The following is a 21,755-nucleotide window of genomic DNA, read 5'->3' as shown; positions in this document are numbered from 1 at the left end:
CTTAGAAATGTCCTTGTTTTTCTTTGCAGCTCTGCCTAGAAGGCCAACATCCCGGAATCGTCTCTTCACTGTTAATGTTGAGACTGGTGTTTTGTGGGGACTATTTAATGAAGCTGCCAGTCGAGGATTTGTGAGGCGTCTGTTTCTCAAACTAGACACTCTAATGTGCTTGTCCTCTCGCTCAGTTGTGCACCGGGGCCTTCCACTTCTCTTTCTATTCTGGTTAGAGACTGTCACATCTGCTCCCGCTCTTCCCTCCCCCTGGCGCTTGAGGGCGCCAGATTGCCTTGCATCACGCTCACCTGCCATCCATCACTCTCACCTGCCCTCACTTATCACTCGCTTCAGCGTTATTGGACTCACCTGGACTCATTTATCACCTGTTTATTTCCTCCCCTATATTTGTCAGTTCCCTGCTCTGTTCCCCGCTGCAACAATGATTGATTTTGTCTGTGTTTTCTGTTTGCTGACGTTGTTCCTGTCTTGTTTTATGTCCATTATTTATTAAATGTTACTCCCCGTACCTGCTTCGTCTCTCCAGCGCCAACTCATGTGACAGGGACAGTTTGTGCTGTTCTGTGAAGGGAGTAGTACACAGCATTGTACGAGATCTTCAATATTTTGACAATTTCTCGCGTGAAATAGCCTTCATTTCTCAGAACAAGAATAGACTGACCAGTTTCAAAAGAACGTACTTTGTTTCTGGCCATTTTGAGCCTCTAATCAAACCCACAAATGCTGATGCTCCACATACTCAAATAGTCTAAAGAAGGACAGTTTTATCGGTTCTTTAATCAGCACAACCGTTTTCAGCTGTGCAACATAATTGCAAAAGGGTTTTCTAATGATCAATTAGCCTTTTAAAATGATTAACTTGGATTAGATAACACAACGTGCCGTTTGAACGCAGGAGTGATGGTTGCTGATAATGGGCCTCAGTACGCCTATGTAGATAATCCATAAGAAATCAGCCGTTTCCAACTACAATAGTCCTTTACAAGATTAACAATGTTAACACTGTATTTCTGATCAATTTCATGTTATTTTAATGGACCAAAAAAATTTGCTTTTCTTTCAAAAACAAGGACATTTCTAAGTGACCCCGCACTTTTGAACGGTCGTGTACATTTTAGGTTTCCCCCTAGCATTACACACCTAATTCCACTAATCAACTCACCATCAAACCTTTGATTAGTGGAATCAGGTGTATAGTGCTAGGGTCAATCCTGACCAGGCCTGCAGATAAGAGTGAGCGAGAGGCCCAGACCCAAAAAGGACTCTCAGCTGGGTTAGATAACACATCACATTGAGTTATTTATTTTTGACTGGCAGGAGACAGCTCTCTGATAAACTCTACATATGTACTGGCTGACAGGGCTCTCCTTGTCACAACGAGAAGAACTTCATTCAAATCCTTGTCTGGCTCATTTCAGTCATTTAAGCAAATGGATAAACTACTGCATGTCTGATCTTACTCTCTCCTGATTAAAAAGACTCATGAACCATCACATCACACAGAAATCCCCAGTAAACCTTGGGCAACATTGCCCCTCACCATCATGACATAAAGTACCCTTGTGTGAGTACTGTGTTGGCAGAAATATTCCTGATGAATCCAGAGAGTGATAGAGTTTATTCAGAAGGCCTTGTGCTGCCAGTCCCAGTGCTCTTCTGGCTCCTGAAAGGAGTGTTTCGTTCTACTCTTGCTCTGTAGACCCTTTACTGCGGTCTGAGTGGAGCTGGCAAGACTTCAAGGGCCCAAATTGAGGGAGAGAGAGAATTCAGATCTCGTACACATCCTTTGCGTGATATAGGGGATGGTTTCCATGGATACGCAGGAATGACGTTGTCCCCTTTGATTCTGGGTATCGACGATGACATTAAGTGTTAGAATGTGATTGACAGAGACACAGCATACAGACAGACACGGAGATATGTCCTGTGTCATCAGGGCATCAGTGTCAGCTCTTATTTGTTCAAAGATATAATACCATTTTCATCACAACGGCAATGGCAACCTCGTCAATAAAAACACTTACTTAGTCAAGAGGAAGAGGAGAATAGACTGTGATAACATAAGGTCAGAAAGGTAAGAAGAGGACATTTCATTATAGGGGTCATATAACCGGTCTGGATTGAAGGAGACAGTCTGACTGTTGGTCGGGGTAAAGTGTTTACCAGGGCCTGAATGAGCTGAAGCAGTGCCGCTATTTCTGCCTCTTCCCCCTGGGCTTGCCTGGATGAGTACCCAGCCATGCTGTCTGGGAGTAAAATCATTCACAGGCTGCTTCACTCATGCAGACTGCTTCCCTCAAAGAGGCTGCTTCACTCACAGAGGCAAAACTGGGGAAATCACTCACAAGGGACAGCACCAAGCATGAGTCCCACAGTGGGGAATTGCAATAAATACATATACTGTTCGTGTTTTGGAATTTAGCCATACCATTACTGTTCGTGTTTTGGAATTTAGCCATACCATTACTGTTAGTGTTTTGGGATTTAGCCATACCATTATTGTTAGTGTTTTGGGGTTTAGCCATACCATTACTGTTAGTGTTTTGAGATTTAGCCATACCATTACTGTTAGTGTTTTGGGATTTAGCCATACCATTCCTGTTAGTGTTTTGGGATTTAGTCATACCATTCCTGTTAGTGTTTAGAGCAGACATCGCTACACTCAGAAATGTAGATTTCAAATTATATAAAAATAAAACTGACAGATTTGATAACAATTGTTTTTTTTCAACTGTGTGTGAATGTGTGTTTGTGTGTGTGTCTGTTTCTTTGTTCTACGATAATGAATATAATGTATCGCTGGAACATTGTATTATCATGCGTATAAACATCCATGTTACTCTGGTTGAGCCCCAGGCTGGCTGTGTGGTAATTGGAGACGCAGGACGGAGACTGATATTGAGCTCTCATAACCCCGCATACTCAATCCCAAGGGCAAACTCAGCAGATCCAAGAGGCCAGTGTCACCGTAAAGCCATTTCTAATGCACCACCACACATGCCAGCTGTTTGTCCTTGAACACACACACACAAGATCCCTAAAGTGGCCTGTTTTAAGGGAAGAGAGCCTCCTTTAAAACAGACCAATTCAGGTATCTGGAAGTATATGACTGATGGAGAAGTTAAAGCATCCAGTGCCTGCTGCTGGTATGCCAAGGCAGATGAGGAGGATGGAGTTCTGGATGACATTCAGTAAAATTAGCTGCATTAGCCTTTTATCTGTCTGTCCATATGGGGGGGGGGGGGCGTCAATGGAATGGAATGTTCATCAAAGACATCAGCACTGAAGTCAGTGACTGGTAAGGTGTCAAGGGAGTTTTTTTGAAACACTCCATCATCAATGTCGGATTTGCAGTCAATTAGCTGCTGTAATACAGTGGATATGTGGCAGAGAGTGTCTGTGCTCACTAACAAGCTGAAATGAGATGACATGCAACCTCATTTATCATGCAATTGGGAGTGTTAACTGTCAGTGCTGATGATTCCGTGTGTTTACAGTGGGGCAAAAAAGTATTTAGTCAGCCACAGATTGTGCAAGTTCTCCCACTTAAAAAGATGAGAGAGGCCTGTAATTTTCATCATAGGTACACTTCAACTATGACAGACAAAATTAGGAAAGAAAATCCAAAAAATCACATTGTATGATTTTTAATACATTTATTTGCAAATGATGGTGGAAAATAAGTATTTGGTCAATAACAAACGTTTATCTCAATACTTTGTCATATACCCTTTGTTGGCAATGACAGAGATTAAACATTTTCTGTAAGTCTTCACAAGGTTTTCACACACTGTTGCTGGTATTTTGGCCAATTCCTCCATGCAGATCTCCTCTAGAGCAGTGATGTTTTGGGGCTGTTGCTGGGCAACACAGACTTTCAACTCCCTCCAAAGATTTTCTATGGGGTTGAGATCTGGAGACTGGCTAGGCCACTCCAGGACATTGAAATGCTTCTTACGAAGCCACTCCTTCGTTGCCAGGGCGGTGTGTTTGGGATCATTGTCATGCTGAAAGACCCAGCCACGTTTCATCTTCAATGCCCTTGCTTATGGAAGGAGGTTTTCACTCAAAATCTCACGATACATGGCCCCATTCATTCTTTCCTTTACACGAATCAGTCGTCCTGGTCCCTTTGCAGAAAAACAGCCCCAAAGCATGATGTTTCCACCCCCATGTTTCACAGTAGGTATGGTGTTCTTTGGATGCATCTCAGCATTCTTTGTCCTCCAAACACGACGAGTTGAGTTTTTACCAAAAAGTTCCATTTTAGTTTCATCTGACCATATGACATTCTCCCAATCTTCTTCTGGATCATCCAAATGCTCTCTAGCAAACTTCAGACGGGCCTGGACATGTACTGGCTTAAGCAGGGGGACACGTCTGGCACTGCAGGATTTGATTCCCTGGCGGCGTAGTGTGTTACTGTAGGTAGGCTTTGTTACTTTGGTCCCAGCTCTCTGCAGGTTATTCACTAGGTCCCCCCGTGTGGTTCTGGGATTTTTGCTCACCGTTCTTGTGATCATTTTGACCCCACGGGGTGAGATCTTGCGTGGAGCCCCAGATCGAGGGAGATTGTCAGTGGTCTTGTATGTCTTCCATTTCCTAATAATTGCTCCCACAGTTGATTTCTTCAAACCAAGCTGCTTGCCTATTGCAGATTCAGTCTTCCCAGTCTGGTGCAGGTCTACAATTTTGTTTCTGGTGTCCTTTGAAGTCTCTTTGGTCTTGGCCATAGTGGAGTTTGGAGTGTGACTGTTGAGTTTGTGGACAGGTGTCTTTTATACTGATAACAAGTTCAAACAGGTTCCATTAATACAGGTAACGAGTGGAGGACAGAGGAGCCTCTTAAAGAAGAAGTTACAGGTCTGTGAGAGCCAGAAATCTTGCTTGTTTGTAGGTGACCAAATACTTATTTTCCACCATAATTTGCAAATAAATTCATTAAAAATCCTACAATGTGATTTTCTGGAGTTTTTTCCCTCATTTTGTCTGTCATAGCTGAAGTGTACCTATATTGAAATGCATGTTTATTTGAGTATCTGGTGTTTAAAATACTTTTTTTCTGTGTATTTGGGCCCAAAATAAGTACTTTTATTGTAGTATTTGAATGGTTATTTGTAAAAAAGTAAACGTCTCCCCAATTGTATTTGAGAGTATTTTCCAATACTTATTTCAAATACTATTTTCAAATACTTGGGTTTAATGCATGGGAGTGTATATAAGTCAGTGTATTCAAATATAAATATTTAAACTACTTCCTTTCAAATAATATACATCTGAATACGTGTGTGTGTGTGTGTGTGTGTGTGTGTGTGTGTGTGTGTGTGTGTGTGTGTGTGTGTGTGTGTGTGTGTGTGTGTGTGTGTGTGTGTGTGTGTGTGTGTGTGTGTGTGTGTACATAATTTGCAACAGACTGAAAAAGAGAGAGGTGTTTATTTTTCTTCCCCTACTGTACTTTATTGGCATCAACCCAAATTGTTACTTAATCAATTCAACAGCATTTCACCACTTAGCATACAGCACGCCATAACTATTACTCTAAACAAAGCATACCTTTAGAGTAGTCTTCTCACAGCCGAGCCTACCTTCGGATAGACGAAGACAAATGCTCCTTGAATGCAGCGTCAGGCGGAACCTTTCTGAAGGCGCTGTCAACAGCGCCACGTTTCACTCCAAGCAGGAATATCTTGCCTGGATGTCTGGTGAGCATGTAAAGCTTTGTTTGATACCGTTTTATGGTTGTATATCGGCTCATGCAAACCTGTAATAAAAAATATAATTTATTAACGGTAATTGTTCGTGTCGTCTAATTTTGCTCAGCGGATGTATTCGAATTAGTAGCTAGCTAGAATGCTTCAGGCTTCCAAACAGCAAACAAAAGTTTCGTCCATAGTATTGCAGTGACCTATTTATGAGCGTGAATAACGACTCTGCCACTCAAGCTTACTATTGTGGCACAGTCCTTTGTCGAATATATGCTGGGCTTCGCACCAAAAGGCTGATGTTTCGAGCCGCAATCCCTGCCTGTTTCATTACAGTATGTTGACAATATGAAATGTACGTCTTCTAATCTAGGCCAGTAAAACAACATAAAAATTACAAAACGAGGTTAGCTGCTGTTAGCCCAGTCAGTTGCTGCATTCACCAAAACATGCATAGGCTGTAGTGATGGGTTACTCACCGTAATGGTTTGTCTGTAGATTGATTTGTGTTTTCTTTACTGTGTCAACTCACCATGGGAGCTCAACCAAGACAGAATTTCGATTCAATTAATTCAGGAAAAGTTACTCTTCAAACCAGGTGTGTTATGACCATCGAATATTGGGCTTATTTACCTGAGTGTTGTAAATAGCGGTGCTCTGACTCCATAATTTAGGCGTCAATGAAGAATCAACTGCATTTCAACTCTGATTTTGTGTTGCTTTAATTTAAGATGCATTACAATGTTTTGCTTTTGTCACATTTTCGTGTTAACGTGGTCATCTACTCATCTCATTGGGAATAGTGGGTTATCTTACATAAGTTTGCAAATGCGATAATGCATGGAATGCTTTATTAAATGGTGAAAATGTGCTTCCCCAAACTTGAAACTCTTGTGTCTAACTATCTTAGCTGGCATGCCTAGAAAAACAAGCATTAACTAAATATATGGAATTAGACTCACATTCCGTTCAATATGTTTCCCAGATATTTGCAGGGATGCAGAGAAGCACACGCCAGTGTGAGTGTGTGTCAGTCAACAAATCTCAACCCAATTGAACACTTATGGGAGATTCTGGAGCAGTGCCTGAGACAGCGGTTTCCACTACCATCAACAAAAAAAACTAAATACGTCATTTATTGTGGAAGAATGGCGTCGCATTCCTTCAATAGAGTTCCAGACACTTGTATAATCTGTTCTAAGGTGCATTGAAGCTGTTCTGGCTCCTGGTGTTCCAACGCCCTAAGATACTCTATGTTGGTGTTTCCTTTATTTTGGCAGTTAACTGTATGTGGCAGTGATGCGACTGCAGATAGCTTCTGGCTAACTTCTTTATGAGATGGGTTGTACAACCTGCATACCTTGACCAAATTAGATAGATTAGACATAGAGCTGGGGATTAGAACGCATGCAGCAGTAAGGGATTGTGTTCATCTAAGAAACCATGCTTTCATGTTGTACTGATGCTGTTGTGGTTGATGCAAATGTTTTCTATGTGGTTCTGTTGTTGTTGAAAATGTCACTGCCCACTGTGTTAATTCGGTCCAACCTTCCTTTCCCTTTATTTGGCGTTTGCTCTGCTGCCGCTGTCCACGGTGCTGAAATGGTTCTCCCTCTGCTGCACTGCGAGCGGAGTCTTATCTGACGGGCTGTTTGCAGTTAGAAGCTACGGCGAGGGTAAACTAATCTAAGTAGTCTTCTATTAAAACTTCAGATTGTAAAATGCACTCAAACATAATGGAGTAGGCCTTTCTAACTTATTATTTCACATTTAAATGCTGCACGGCGTCTAGATTCAGATATATTGGCCATGTAGTCAGAGACTGTACACTAATCGCTCTTGCGTTTTTTCCTGTAGCCTCATGGCGTCGCTCCTCGCCAACTCTATGCTGTGTGTTTTTAGAACACTCCCATTTCGTTTTGAGCTATATGAGCAGGATTTATCCACACAGCCATGTCATTGCGGAGCATAACACGGAGTACTGTAAGATAGACCATTGGCCTTTGGGGTTTTGTGTAAATACTGGGCTTATTTATATAATTTTTCATGTTTATGCGATTGCCATAAGTGAATATGTCGGTATCTACTACATCATGCGGATCTAAATGGCGTTTGCAATGTGCTATGCTTTTGCTTGCTATCGTGCGGGCCTCTTTTGCGGACATTCGATATTCTGTTCCAGAGGAGACAAAGACAAAACATGTAATCGGGAGCTTAAGTAGTGACCTTCGTTTGGATGTTAAGCGACTGAGGGTTCGGAAGGCCCGAGTTGATTACCAGGGAGAGAAACGGTACTGTGGAGTAGACGTGGACTCCGGAGATCTCATTGTTCTCGAGAGAATCGACAGGGAGACGCTTTGTGAAACTACCTCACCCTGTATCTTGCGTTTTGAGTTCATCCTGGAAAATCCTTTGGAGCTGCACAATATTGGGCTGGAAATACAGGACATAAATGACAACGCACCTCTTTTCCCCAAGGATTTCATCAAACTGGAAATAAGCGAATCTGCAACAACAGGCAGTAGATATAAAATAGCTTCTGCTCGAGATTTAGATGTAGGCATTAACTCCGTTCAAAACTATGTGCTTGGTCAAAACGGTTATTTTGTTTTAGATGCAAAAATCAGCAAAGAAAGGTATGTTGAAATTGTATTGCAAAATAGTCTCGACCGGGAGAAGGAAGGCGAACATTATCTAATGCTAACGGCAATTGACGGGGGGATTCCACTTCGGTCTGGTAGTGTTGCAATAAATATTCTCGTAATTGATGTAAATGATAACGGTCCAATATTTTCGCAAGCTGTGTATACGGTAACCGTTTTTGAAAATTCACCACAAGGTACCTCCCTGCTCAAGGTAAGCGCAACTGATAAAGATGAGGGTGCAAATGGTCACATTACATATTACATTAATCATGCGTCTGAAAACACAAAGCGTTTATTCAATATTGACCAAAACAGTGGGGAGATTACTGCAATTGGCGAGCTTGACCACGAAAAGGCCTCCTCTTATGAAGTGGAGATACAGGCGGAGGATGGTGGGGGGCAGGCCGGACACTGCAAAGTCCTCGTTGAAATATCTGACATAAATGACAATGCACCCACAATAACTGTGAAATCAGTCACCAATCCGATTCCAGAGAACATCCCAGCGGGCATTGAAATAGCTGTTATTAATGTAAAGGATCAGGACCATGGAGAGAACAGCAGAGTGAAGTGCAACATTGCGGAAAACCTACCTTTTAAACTCCAATCCTCAATTAAAAACTATTTCACCTTAATAAGCAGCGCCCCTCTGGATCGAGAGCAAATCTCTGAATATGATGTCACCATAATAGCAACCGATGAAGGAACGCCGTCATTGTCGTCAAGTGTTATTTTGAGTTTCCACATTTCTGATATAAATGACAACCCACCTGTGTTTGAAGAACAATCCTACAACGCCTATGTGACTGAAAATAACAAGCCTGGCTCCTCTATGTGTTCTGTTACTGCCAGAGACCCAGACTGGAGACAGAACGGCACAGTGGTCTATTCTCTATTGCACAGTGAGATCAACGGTGTTCCGGTGTCCTCATTTTTATCCATTAACGGAGACACGGGGGTGATTCATGCTGTGAGAGCATTTGATTATGAGCAGTTTAGGAGCTTCAAAGTCCACGTTGTAGCCAGAGACAATGGTTCTCCTCCACTCAGCAGTAACGTGACAGTGAGTATCTTCATAACAGATGAGAATGATAACTCTCCCCAGATATTATACCCTGCCCCAGCAGGGAACTCCTTGATGACTGAGATGATCCCCAAAGCTGCCCTGGCGGGGTCCCTGGTTTCCAAGGTGATAGCTGTGGATGCCGACTCTGGACAAAACGCTTGGCTGTCATATCTCATCGTGAAATCGACTGATCCGGGACTTTTCACTATTGGTGTCCACAGCGGAGAGATCAGGGCACAGCGGGACATTTCTGAATCTGACAGTATGAAGCAGAACCTTGTTATATCAGTGAACGATAACGGACAGCCCTCTCTCTCTACAACCTGTGATGTATATTTACTCATATCAGATAACTTGGCTGAAGTTCCAGAACTGAAAGACATGGCTTATGAGGATAGTTCCAAACTAACTTCCTATTTGATCATTGGTCTGGTCTCTGTCTCCACCTTTTTCCTGACTTTCATTATTCTCATCCTGGCCGTGAGGTTCTGCCGCAGAAGAAAGCCTAGAATGTTGTTTGATGGAGCAGTCGCCATTCCCAGCGCGTATTTCCCTCCCAACTATGCAGAGGTGGATGGAGCTGGAACTCTGCGCAGTTCTTACAATTATGACGCATACCTGACAACGGGCTCACGCACCAGTGACTTCAAGTTTGTCAGATCTTACAATGACAGCACCCTGCCTGCTGATCAGACACTGGGGAAAGAAAGCAAAGCTCAAGATTCGTTAGTGGACACCAAGGACTTGAACGAGGTAGGATTGTAAATATTTGTGCTCGTACTGGTTGTTGTCATTTAATTTGAGCCCAAAAGCATGATTGCTTTCCTATAAATGTTACTTACATATCTTGCTTCATTGTTTTTAATTGTGCAAACGGTTGAGCGACCCTATTTACTGTGTACAGCCTGTCAATACCCTCGGTCTACAGCGGACAATTTCAGCATTTCGTTTGAAATTCTTAATTGTAGGCCTATTTCCCCCATTATGACTTTGTCCCTGTTGTTTTCTGTTTGCAGCATGTCTGTATTCATCATGACATCACCATGGGACTTCTTATAGGCCTAAGAATATGATTATTCAATCAATTCAGCTTCACATGTTGTTAATTTGATTATGCATATTACACATTAGCCTACAGCATGGCTAGGCATCCGATGTCCTCCTCTGGTAATGAAATCGTTCCTTTATTTAGTCAATATTGATATGTAACACAGCGGGTCGCTGTTGGCTTACAAAAGCAAAAATACAGATTGAAACCGACCCACTCCTGCCCCCAATCCGTCGTTATATTTTGTGTGGTGACTGCTTTCTTGCATAAAGCCTTTCACGTTGGATACCCTTACCAAGGTAGAGGTCATAATTGCAGAAGTTTTTGTATATATAGCCTATACTAAGAGGTTTGGGATCATTTGATTAATCTGAATTTTATTATGGAATATGAAAGAAGTTCCATATTGAGGCGAGGGCGATGGACCACCTTTGTCTTCCTATTATTGACCGTCCATCAGTGTGTCGGGGATATTCGCTATTCCATTGCAGAAGAAATGAAACGAGGTTCTGTGGTTGGGAGATTTTCTCAGGATTTGGGCATCGATGTAAAAACACTGTCCACCAGAAGACCAAGGATCGAATTCGAAGGTAGTACACGATACTGCGACATTAACCAGAAGACTGGAGATTTGATTGTGAACGAGCGGATGGACAGAGAGGAGCTGTGCGGACAAAGGCCGTCGTGTGCTTTGCATTTTGACTTCTTTTTGGAAAACCCTCTAGAGTTGCACCGTGTCACACTTGAAATCCAAGATGTTAACGACAATTTCCCAACATTTCCCAATGAAGTAATCAAATTAGAGATCCGAGAATCGGCCAATAAAGGAGAGCGATTTTCCATTGATGAGGCCCTCGACACAGATACGGGAGTCAATTCAGTTCAGGGTTATACTCTATCGGCAAATGAACATTTCACCTTGTCTGTTCACACAAGTGCTGATACGGGTAAATATGCAGAGATTGTACTAGAGCATGAACTAGACCGCGAAAAACAGGACGAACTATCACTTATTCTGACAGCGTATGATGGCGGAAAGCCACAGAAATCTGGCACAGTGGTTATACAGGTCCGGGTACTAGATGCTAATGATAATGTCCCTGTATTTACGCAGTCTATTTATAAGGTGAATGTGCCTGAAAACGCTCCATTGGGTACTGCCGTGATCACTGTCAGTGCCAGCGATGCAGATGAAGGGGCGAATGGACAGGTTACATATGAATTTAGTCATATTTCTAGCAAAACAAAAAATACTTTCTCTATTGATCCAAGAAGTGGAGAGATTAAAATAAAATCAATGATAGATTTTGAAGATACGTCGTCATTTGAACTGCGAGTTAAAGCTAAAGATGGAGCAGGTCAGGCTGCTTCATGTAAAGTTATTGTCGACGTCGCTGATATTAATGACAACGCCCCAGTCATACTTATTAAGTCATTCAAATCACCATTGCCAGAAAACTCACCAGCCGGTACAGAGGTCGCCGTCATTTATGTACAGGACAGAGATTCTGAGTCCAATGGCAAAGTAAGATGTTCTATTGAGCAGAACACATACTTCAAATTGTCCCCGTCAATCAAAAAACACCTTTCCCTAATAACTGCTGTGGATTTGGATCGTGAGACACAGTCAGAATACAACATCACTCTTATTGCAACCGATGAAGGACATCCTCCACTGTCGTCATTTCAAACTATTACGTTAATTGTTTCTGATGTGAATGACAACCAACCTGTGTTTGACAAACAATCCTACAACGCCTACGTGACTGAAAATAACAAGCCTGGCTCCTCTATGTGTTCTGTTACTGCCAGAGACCCAGACTGGAGACAGAACGGCACGGTGGCCTATTCTCTATGGCCCAGTGAGGTCAACGGTGCTCCGGTGTCCTCATTTTTATCCATTAACGGAGACACGGGGGTGATCCAGGCTCTGAGAACATTTGATTATGAACAGTTTAGGAGCTTCAAGGTCCACGTTGTAGCCAGAGACAATGGTTCTCCTCCACTCAGCAGTAACGTGACAGTGAATATCTTCATAACAGATGAGAATGATAACTCTCCCCAGATATTATACCCTGCTCCAGCAGGCAACTCCTTGATGACTGAGATGGTCCCCAAAGCTGCTCTGGCGGGGTCACTGGTTTCCAAGATTATCGCTGTGGATGCTGACTCCGGACAAAACGCGTGGCTTTCATATCACATCGTGAAATCGACTGATCCGGGACTTTTCACTGTTGGTATCCACAGCGGAGAGATCAGGGCACAACGAGACATTTCTGAATCTGACAGTATGAAGCAAAACCTTGTCATATCAATAAAGGACAACGGAAAGCCCCTCTCTCTACAACCTGTGATGTATATTTACTCATATCAGATAACTTGGCTGAGGTTCCAGAACTGAAAGACATGACTTATGTGGATAGTTCCAAACTCACATCCTATTTGATCATTGGTCTGGTCTCTGTTTCCACCTTTTTCCTGACTTTCATTATTCTCATCCTGGCCGTGAGGTTCTGCCGCAGTAGAAAGCCTAGAATGTTGTTTGATGGAGCAGTCGCCATTCCCAGCGCGTATTTCCCTCCCAACTATGCAGAGGTGGATGGAGCTGGAACTCTCCGTAGTTCTTATAACTATGATGCATACTTGACAACGGGCTCACGCACCAGTGACTTCAAGTTTGTCAGATCTTACAATGACAGCACGCTGCCTGCTGATCAGACACTAACAAGATGTCCAGATACATTACTAGAAGGGAGTATCACCACGCTCAACACTGCAGGAGAGGCGAATGAGGTAAGCCTTCACTCATCTGAGATACCACCGTTTGTACGTGAGTTGTTTCATTATGTGAGAATGGGTTATGCATGATGAAAATACATTCTGGGCCTTAATGGCTTCTGCCATCCTATAGAAACAGTAGGTCTATATATACTCGTTTTAGATGTTAACATCTTAGTAGGGTACAATGTGGAATTTATCCACTCATTGTTTTGTTTGATTGATTGAGTTTTAAAGGTGCTCGCTGTTTCTTCTCTTCTCTGTGAGGAGTAATTCACTAAGGGTTTGATTTGATGGAAGCAGTTTGCTCCTTGTTTGTTTGGCCTGTGGTTTCCTATAATGAAAACAAGCAACGCAGTTTCGGTTGCTTTTAGTTGAGTATGCCTGTGATGTTGTATTCACAGATGTTCTATTGGAGTTGACAATAAACCTTTGATGGAGATAGGAAAACATGGTTTAGACTACTTTTGAAAAGGAAACAGGCATTTTATAATAAATGGATTGTATTGACCTGGAAAGAGTTTTGAATGTATTTTGAAACTTGATTACATATTGTTAGGATGTGTGTTCAGCGTTGTGCATTAAAATCTCCATTGCCTACCGTTTTTTTGCAGTCGCCTCCATTTCAGCACCAGACCAGTGGACACCGAGGTGATTGTTTTAGTCTCCTGAAGTCTAAAGATAGAATGCGAAAGAATTAGCGTTATTTTGATGACTAACGAAACATCGATAGTGAAATCGACAGTTTTCATGATGGTTGAAATATTTTATTATCCAGGAAAAATACATGTTGCAACTAGTCTACTAATGGCTTATTTTGTGACTATTGAGGCATATTGTGTACGTTTCTCCTAATAGCGTACCTCATCCATGTCTTCTCATGATCATGTCACGATGAGGTTACCACTGATTTGAAGCCTATATCTTTCATATTTTAGTAAAGTCGTCTGCGTTTGGAGAATATGATACATTCTGAGAAGTAGACATGGAAAACAATATTAGCCTACGAGCATGCTGTTTTTCTGATAGACTCATGATGTCGCTTTCCACCAGCTAAGTACAGTTAACTATATACCTCCACCTACTACGGGGGAGTAGGCTCCGTACAGCGCGTCGCATTACCATTTCTCTCTGAATAGCGGTTAGACATTGTAATCTTTCTTCCGTTTAGCTATTGATTGTGGACAATTGGCCTTAATTGCTATTAGACATTGAAGATGGTCTACAAAGGCTTTACGTTTTTGAAAGAGCTTTTCGTCTTTCTTTTTGCCTTTTCTTCATACACATCAGCAAAGGAAACGTGAGTTATTCTATACCAGAGCAGGTGAAACGCGGATCTGTAATCGGAAATTTAGCCAAGGATCTGAGGTTGGATGTTTAGCGATTGGGTGTTATTTTTTGGTTTAAATTACACTTCGTTTTTCACCATTTGAACTACACATTCAAACATAAGAACCTATAGACTTCATCGGTTTCCTATTTAAATGTAGTACTGTGTAGGCTTAATTTTTTCCGGATTTCTTAGTAGGCTGGTGTGTCGCTGTGATCTCTACACCAATTCTCAAAATCTTTCGATTTGTCTTTTTACATCACCATGTAGGTTCAGAATTTCTTTTTCGATAGAAGTATCATTTAGATAGAAGCTTAAACAGTTTGTCTATGGCATCCTGATTCATATGTTTAACAGGCACTGCAGCTGTTATTCGTCTTTAAGGAAGTCTGATTGTTGTATTCGCCCATAGTAATTCTGACATGCAGTAGGCTAAGCGTGTTTTCTTACCCTGTTTTAGAGTAACTGAATGGAGGACAATGTTGAGTTATTAAATGAAATCCGTTTAAAAATAAGAACTTGACATGGACATATAGGTACTTTATTATTCATTTTTCTGATATCCCATTTCACAATAAATATATTGGAGTAGATTGAGATGTAAGCCTATTGCGTTGTCGCGTTCTGAAACATCCCCATTGATAATTCAGCAACGCTTGAATTCAGCACCAGGCACGTGGACAGCGACTAAACGTTTTTCCTTCACTAACATCAGTTCAAATCCTGCCAAACTCAAATGAAGACGGGAACAACACCACATGTTGATTTGTTGAGTGAGGACACGTTGATAGCTAGTGGAATCCGTGCATTAAATTGGCTTAACGGAGAAAGTTGCGAATAGTGTTAACTCAATGTTTTTACCTTATGGGACTGTTCCGATTCATGAAAAGGAGTTCATACGTCACACAAGCATTACATTACAATATTTCTGTATAACTATTTAGTATTTAACTGAAGTTATAGGCTACATCATATTTGTAGGAATATATAATTATAAGATAGAAAACTATTGTGTGGTGTTTATTTAATGACTCAGGATGTCGCTGTTCACCAGCTAAGAAAAGTTAGGCAGCCAACACTTCTCAACCCGCTAATGTATTACTCAGAGGGCGGATACAACCTACCGCGCCATTATCACTGAGCAGCAGTCGGCCAAAGGACCTAATTTCTTCAGTTGGGTAATTTATCTTAGCCAATATTTGTAGTGCCCTACATGGCATGTATTTTGTTTTTACCTTGCAATTGGAATATTTTCGTTTGTACATCGAAAATGGGCTACATTGGATTTACAGTTTCAGCTTTTGTCCTCCATCTGGCTTTTGTTCTATCCCTGATACGCATCAGCAATGGCGATGTGACCTATTCTATTCCAGAGGAGATGAAACGCGGATCTGTGGTCGGAAATATAGCCAAGGATCTTGGGTTGGATGCTAAGAGACTGTCGGCTCGAAAAGCTCGTTTAGAAGAGGATGGAACTAAACACTTCTGTGACATTAACCTGAATTCGGGAGATCTTGTTGTCGCTGAAAGAATTGATAGGGAGCAGCTTTGCGGTCCGAGGATTTCATGTGGGCTCAAATATGAAATGGTTCTCGAAAGTCCTTTAGAATTGCATCGCATATCTCTTCAGATTCAGGATGTGAACGATAATTCACCACAGTTTGCAGATGATGTTATCAAATTGGAGATAACGGAATCAGCTGATAAAGGTGAACGTTTCCCCATTAATGAGGCCCACGATGCAGATATAGGTCAGAATGCAGTTCAAAGCTACTCTTTGCAAAGGAATGACCATTTTGTCTTGAATGTTCATACTAATAGAGATGGGGGAAAATACGGTGAGTTAGTGTTAGAGAAAGAGCTGGACCGAGAACAAAAGCAGGAGGTGACGTTGTTACTTACAGCTGTTGACGGTGGGACTCCACAGAGATCTGGTACTGTAGTTATACACGTCACTGTGTTGGATGCTAATGATAATATTCCAGTATTTAGCCAGGACGTGTATAAGGTCAGCCTACCTGAAAATTCTCCGTTGGGCACCGTAGTACATACGGTCCGCGCAACTGATGTAGACGAGGGTGCAAATGGCGAGGTAACATATGATCTCGGTCGAGTTTCTGAGGAGTTGAAGAATTTGTTTCACCTCGATAGTAAAACTGGGGTTATAATACTGTCTGGACCGATGGATTATGAGGAGCAGCCCATTTATGAGTTGCGCGTCCTCGCCAAAGATGGTGCAGGTTTGGTGTCATACACTAAAGTACTGATAGATATTATTGACGTAAACGACAACTCACCAGTGATATTAATTAAAACTCTAGCCAATCAAATTCCCGAGAATGTGTTACCTGGCAGAGAGGTGGGCATCATTAACGTACAGGATAAAGACTCTGGGGGGAATAGACAGGTCCGCTGCTCCATTCAACAAAATGTTCCATTCAAATTAAACCCCTCAATCAAAAACTATTATTCTCTGGTAACAACGAGTGAACTCGACCGTGAGATAATATCAGAATATAACATAACCATCACTGCCACTGACGAGGGGTCTCCACCTTTATCCTCCTCAAAGACTATTCATGTATCTGTGTCAGACGTGAATGACAACCCACCTGTGTTTGAAGAACAATCCTACAGCGCCTACGTGACTGAAAATAACACGCCTGGTTCCTCTTTGTGTTCTGTTACTGCCAGAGACCCAGACTGGAGACAGAACGGCACAGTGGTCTATTCTCTATTGCACAGTGATGTGAACGGTGTTCCGGTGTCCTCATTTTTATCCATCAGTGGAGACACGGGGGTGATCCATGCTGTGAGATCATTTGATTATGAGCAGTTTAGGAGATTCAAGGTCCACGTTGTAGCCAGAGACAATGGTTCTCCTCCCCTCAGCAGTAACGTGACAGTGAATGTCTTCATAACAGATGAGAATGATAACTCTCCCCAGATATTATACCCTGCTCCAGCAGGGAACACCTTGATGACTGAGATGGTCCCCAAAGCTGCTCTGGCGGGGTCCCTGGTTTCCAAGGTGATAGCTGTGGATGCCGACTCTGGACAAAACGCGTGGCTTTCATATCACATCGTGAAATCGACTGATCCGGGACTTTTCACTGTTGGTATCCACAGCGGAGAGATCAGGGCACAGCGGGACATTTCTGAATCTGATAGTATGAAGCAAAACCTTGTAATATCAGTGAATGACAACGGACAGCCCTCTCTCTCCACAACCTGTGATGTATATTTGCTCATATCAGATAACTTGGCTGAAATTCCAGAACTGAAAGACATGGCTTATGAGGATAGTTCCAAGCTAACTTCCTATTTAATAATTGGTCTGGTCTCTGTCTCCACCTTTTTCCTGACTTTCATTATCCTCATCCTGGCCGTGAGGTTCTGCCGCAGTAGAAAGCCTAGAATGTTGTTTGATGGAGCAGTCGCCATTCCCAGCGCGTATTTCCCTCCCAACTATGCAGAGGTGGATGGAGCTGGAACTCTGCGCAGTTCTTACAATTATGATGCATACCTGACAACGGGCTCACGCACCAGTGACTTCAAGTTTGTCCGATCTTACAATGACAGCACGCTGCTTGCTGACCAGACACTTAAGAAGAATCTAAATGAACCTCTTGGAAAAAATATCATCACTTTCAACACCTTGGGGGAGTGCCAGGTGAGATTTTACAGCTTTGACATTGTGATAAACGAAAATGCTTTATTTGTCTTTTTAGCCGTTTTGCATAGTCCATCATATGAAACTATAGGTAACTTCCTTTATTGTGAGTTAGGCTAATATTATTACAACAGTCTTGTCTCCTGTACTCTTTCAGTCATTTGATTCAGTCCCATTTTTCATCACTGATAATCTCTGTTGATGTATTTATTTTCCTGTCTTGATCCCATTTTACTGTGATTTAGTAAAACACGTAGGTCCGTTTCAGCACCGCTTAAAAAACTGCAATAGGTTAAGACGTGGATTATGTTTGAAAGAAACGCCGGATTTGAAATGCCTTTTTTCCCCCTTCGAAAACTGTGATGGGTAGAGACGTGAAATATGTTTGAAAGAAAGGTCTGATTTTTAAAACGACCCTTTTCCAGTGATTATATTTGGTATTACTTTATTGGCATGGTCTTTTGAAGACTACATGGACAGACTACTTTGCCCATTGATCGTTCGATTGAGATGTTGACTCACATGGGCTGTAACACAAAAGGGGATTCGTGTTTTTACAATCCTGCATTTTGAAATAGTCTACCTCTGTTGATATGAGGGGTCCCATTATGTATCTTTAAAAACAATTAAACCCGGCATGTTTTCCTATGCGTTGCAGATCTTCTCCATATAATTGGCGAGAGACTTGCACAACTATTTTCTGCAGTTTTATGAAACTACACGGAGTGTCGCTATTCACCAGCAGTAGCTTTATAATTAATCTCTCCACCCATTCTTGACATTTCAAGTGAGGGAGGGGACATCATTATTGCAGTGTAAAAGTCTCCTGCTTAACATTTTAACGTGGTGCATTTTGATCTGCTGGTTGTAAACGTTTCTTCGGTTGGATAGCACTGATTTTTACCACACTAATCGGCCTAATTGGAATGAGTTGTGTTACCTGAAAATGGAATACAGGGGATTCTCTTTCTCTGCATCGATGTTCGGCCTGCCTTTGTTTCTTATCCTGCTGCACACCAGCTATGGAGACGTGACCTATTCTGTTCTGGAGGAAATGAAACGCGGATCTGTTGTCGGAAATATAGCCAAGGATCTGGGACTGGATGCAAAACGACTTGTATATCGGAAAGCTCGTTTAGATGTTCAAGGTAGCAGCAAGCGTTATTGTGAAATCAATCTGAATACTGGGGATATGGTCATCGCTGAAATAATAGACAGGGAGCAGCTTTGCGGTAGGAGGATTTCATGCACCTTAAAATACGAGATGGTTCTGGAAAATCCTTTAGAATTACATAACATAATCTTACAGGTAGAAGATATTAATGACAATAGCCCACAATTTGGGGAAGACAGCGTTACGTTTGATATCCGAGAGTCAGCGGTCAAAGGCGCTCGATTTTCGGTGAATCCGGCTCATGATGCAGATATAGGACTGAACGCTGTTCAAAGCTACACTCTACAAAGGAACGACCATTTTAGCCTGGCTGTTCATACCAACCCAGGTTCTGAAAAGTATGGTGAGCTCGTGTTAGACACAGAGTTAGATCGAGAACAAAAGCAGGAGGTGACATTAATACTTACTGCGGTTGACGGTGGGACTCCACAGAGATCTGGTACTGTAGTCATACACGTCACTGTGTTGGATGCTAACGATAATACACCAGTGTTTAGCGAAAATGTCTATAAGGTCAGTGTACCAGAAAATGCTCCATTAGGTTCATTAGTTGTTACTGTAACAGCCATCGATGCAGACGAGGGGGCAAATGGAGAAGTGACATACGGATTTGGACCAATCTCAGAAGAATTAAATAAAATATTTTCTCTTGACCCTAAAACGGGAGACATCAGGATAGCAGGACATATGGATTTTGAAGAAGAATCCATTCATGAATTGCGGATCAAAGCCAAAGATGGCTCGGGATTGACTTCCTTTGCCAAAATATTCATAGAAATTACAGATGTTAATGACAACGCCCCAGTGATATCTCTTAAATCCTTGACCAATCCCGTCCCAGAGAACCTGTTACCTGGCAGAGAGGTGGGCATCATTAATGTATTGGATAAGGACTCTGGGGGAAATAGTCAGGTCCGCTGCTCCATTCAACAAAATGTTCCTTTCAAACTAAACCCCTCTATCAAAAACTATTATTCTTTGGTAACAACTAGTGAATTAGACCGAGAGAACATTTCAGATTATAACATAACTATCACTGCCACTGACGAGGGGTCTCCACCTTTATCCTCCTCAAAGACAATTCATTTATCTGTGTCAGACGTGAATGACAACCCACCAGTGTTTGAGGAGCAATCCTACAGCACCTATGTGACTGAAAATAACAAGCCTGTCTCATCTGTGTGTTCTGTTACTGCCAGAGACCCAGACTGGAAACAGAACGGCACGGTGGTCTATTCTCTATTGCCCAGTGATGTCAACGGTGTTCCGGTGTCCTCATATTTTTCCATTAACGGAGACACGGGGGTCATCCATGCTGTAAAATCATTTGATTATGAGCAGTTTAGGAGATTCAAGGTCCACGTTGTAGCCAGAGACAATGGTTCTCCTCCACTCAGCAGTAACGTGACAGTGAATGTCTTCATAACAGATGAGAATGATAACTCTCCCCAGATATTATACCCTGCTCCAGCAGGGAACTCCTTGATGACTGAGATGGTCCCCAAAGCTGCTCTGGCGGGGTCCCTGGTTTCCAAGGTGATAGCTGTGGATGCCGACTCTGGACAAAACGCGTGGCTTTCATATCACATCGTGAAATCGACTGATCCGGGACTTTTCACTGTTGGTATCCACAGCGGAGAGATCAGGGCACAGCGGGACATTTCTGAATCTGATAGTATGAAGCAAAACCTTGTAATATCAGTGAATGACAACGGACAGCCCTCTCTCTCCACAACCTGTGATGTATATTTGCTCATATCAGATAACTTGGCTGAAGTTCCAGAACTGAAAGACATGACTTATGAGGATAGTTCCAAACTAACTTCCTATTTGATCATTGGTCTGGTCTCTGTCTCCACCTTTTTCCTGACTTTCATTATTCTCATCCTGGCCGTGAGGTTCTGCCGCAGTAGAAAGCCTAGAATGTTGTTTGATGGAGCAGTCGCCATTCCCAGCGCGTATTTCCCTCCCAACTATGCAGAGGTGGATGGAGCTGGAACTCTCGGTAGTTCTTATAATTATGACGCATACCTGACAACGGGCTCACGCACCAGTGACTTCAAGTTTGTCAGATCTTACAATGACAGCACGCTGACTGCTGATCTTACACTGAAGAGAAGCCCAATTAAGTTATTAGAAGGAAGTATCATCGCACTCAACACTGCAGGGGAGCCTATTGAGGTAAGACCGAACTAAAAGTAGATACCACTTTTGATTGTGTGCGAACGCATCGGATGTTATGATATCAGAATTGCTTTCCGAGTGTGTTAGTGGACTTTTCCGTAACTTCTTCTTTATCCTCTTGATTATGAAGGGTTATGTAA

The 21,755-nt window shown here is 42.2% G+C and overlaps 2 protein-coding genes and 1 pseudogene across 5 annotated transcripts in view; all 3 read left to right on the top strand.

Moving 5' to 3' along the window:
* The first annotated feature begins 7,698 nt into the window (after positions 1 to 7,698).
* Positions 7,699 to 21,755, top strand: part of LOC135550461 (protocadherin gamma-C5-like) — a 145,865-nt gene continuing 131,808 nt past the window's right edge. For 2 of the 4 annotated variants that reach the window (XM_064981303.1, XM_064981276.1), the window contains exon 1: positions 7,699 to 10,181. In XM_064981303.1, the coding sequence (XP_064837375.1) occupies positions 7,791 to 10,181 (2,391 nt within the window). In that variant the 5' untranslated portion in view covers positions 7,699 to 7,790. Of the gene's footprint in view, positions 10,182 to 15,737; positions 18,258 to 21,755 lie in introns of those variants that run through there. The other 2 variants (XM_064981291.1, XM_064981260.1) reach the window with 1 other exon arrangement.
* LOC135548986 (protocadherin beta-16-like) lies at positions 10,859 to 13,381 on the top strand (annotated as a pseudogene).
* Positions 19,099 to 21,627, top strand: LOC135548985 (protocadherin beta-16-like). The gene has a single exon (XM_064979060.1). The coding sequence runs from the start codon at positions 19,204 to 19,206 to the stop codon at positions 21,625 to 21,627; it is 2,424 nt and encodes an 807-aa protein (XP_064835132.1). The 5' UTR covers positions 19,099 to 19,203.

The sequence above is a fragment of the Oncorhynchus masou genome, chromosome 12 (genome assembly GCF_036934945.1).
Source record: "Oncorhynchus masou masou isolate Uvic2021 chromosome 12, UVic_Omas_1.1, whole genome shotgun sequence".
NCBI classification, from domain to species: domain Eukaryota; kingdom Metazoa; phylum Chordata; class Actinopteri; order Salmoniformes; family Salmonidae; genus Oncorhynchus; species Oncorhynchus masou.
The sequence above is the reverse complement of the archived record's forward strand: the minus strand, read 5'-3'. Positions and strand labels throughout refer to the sequence as shown.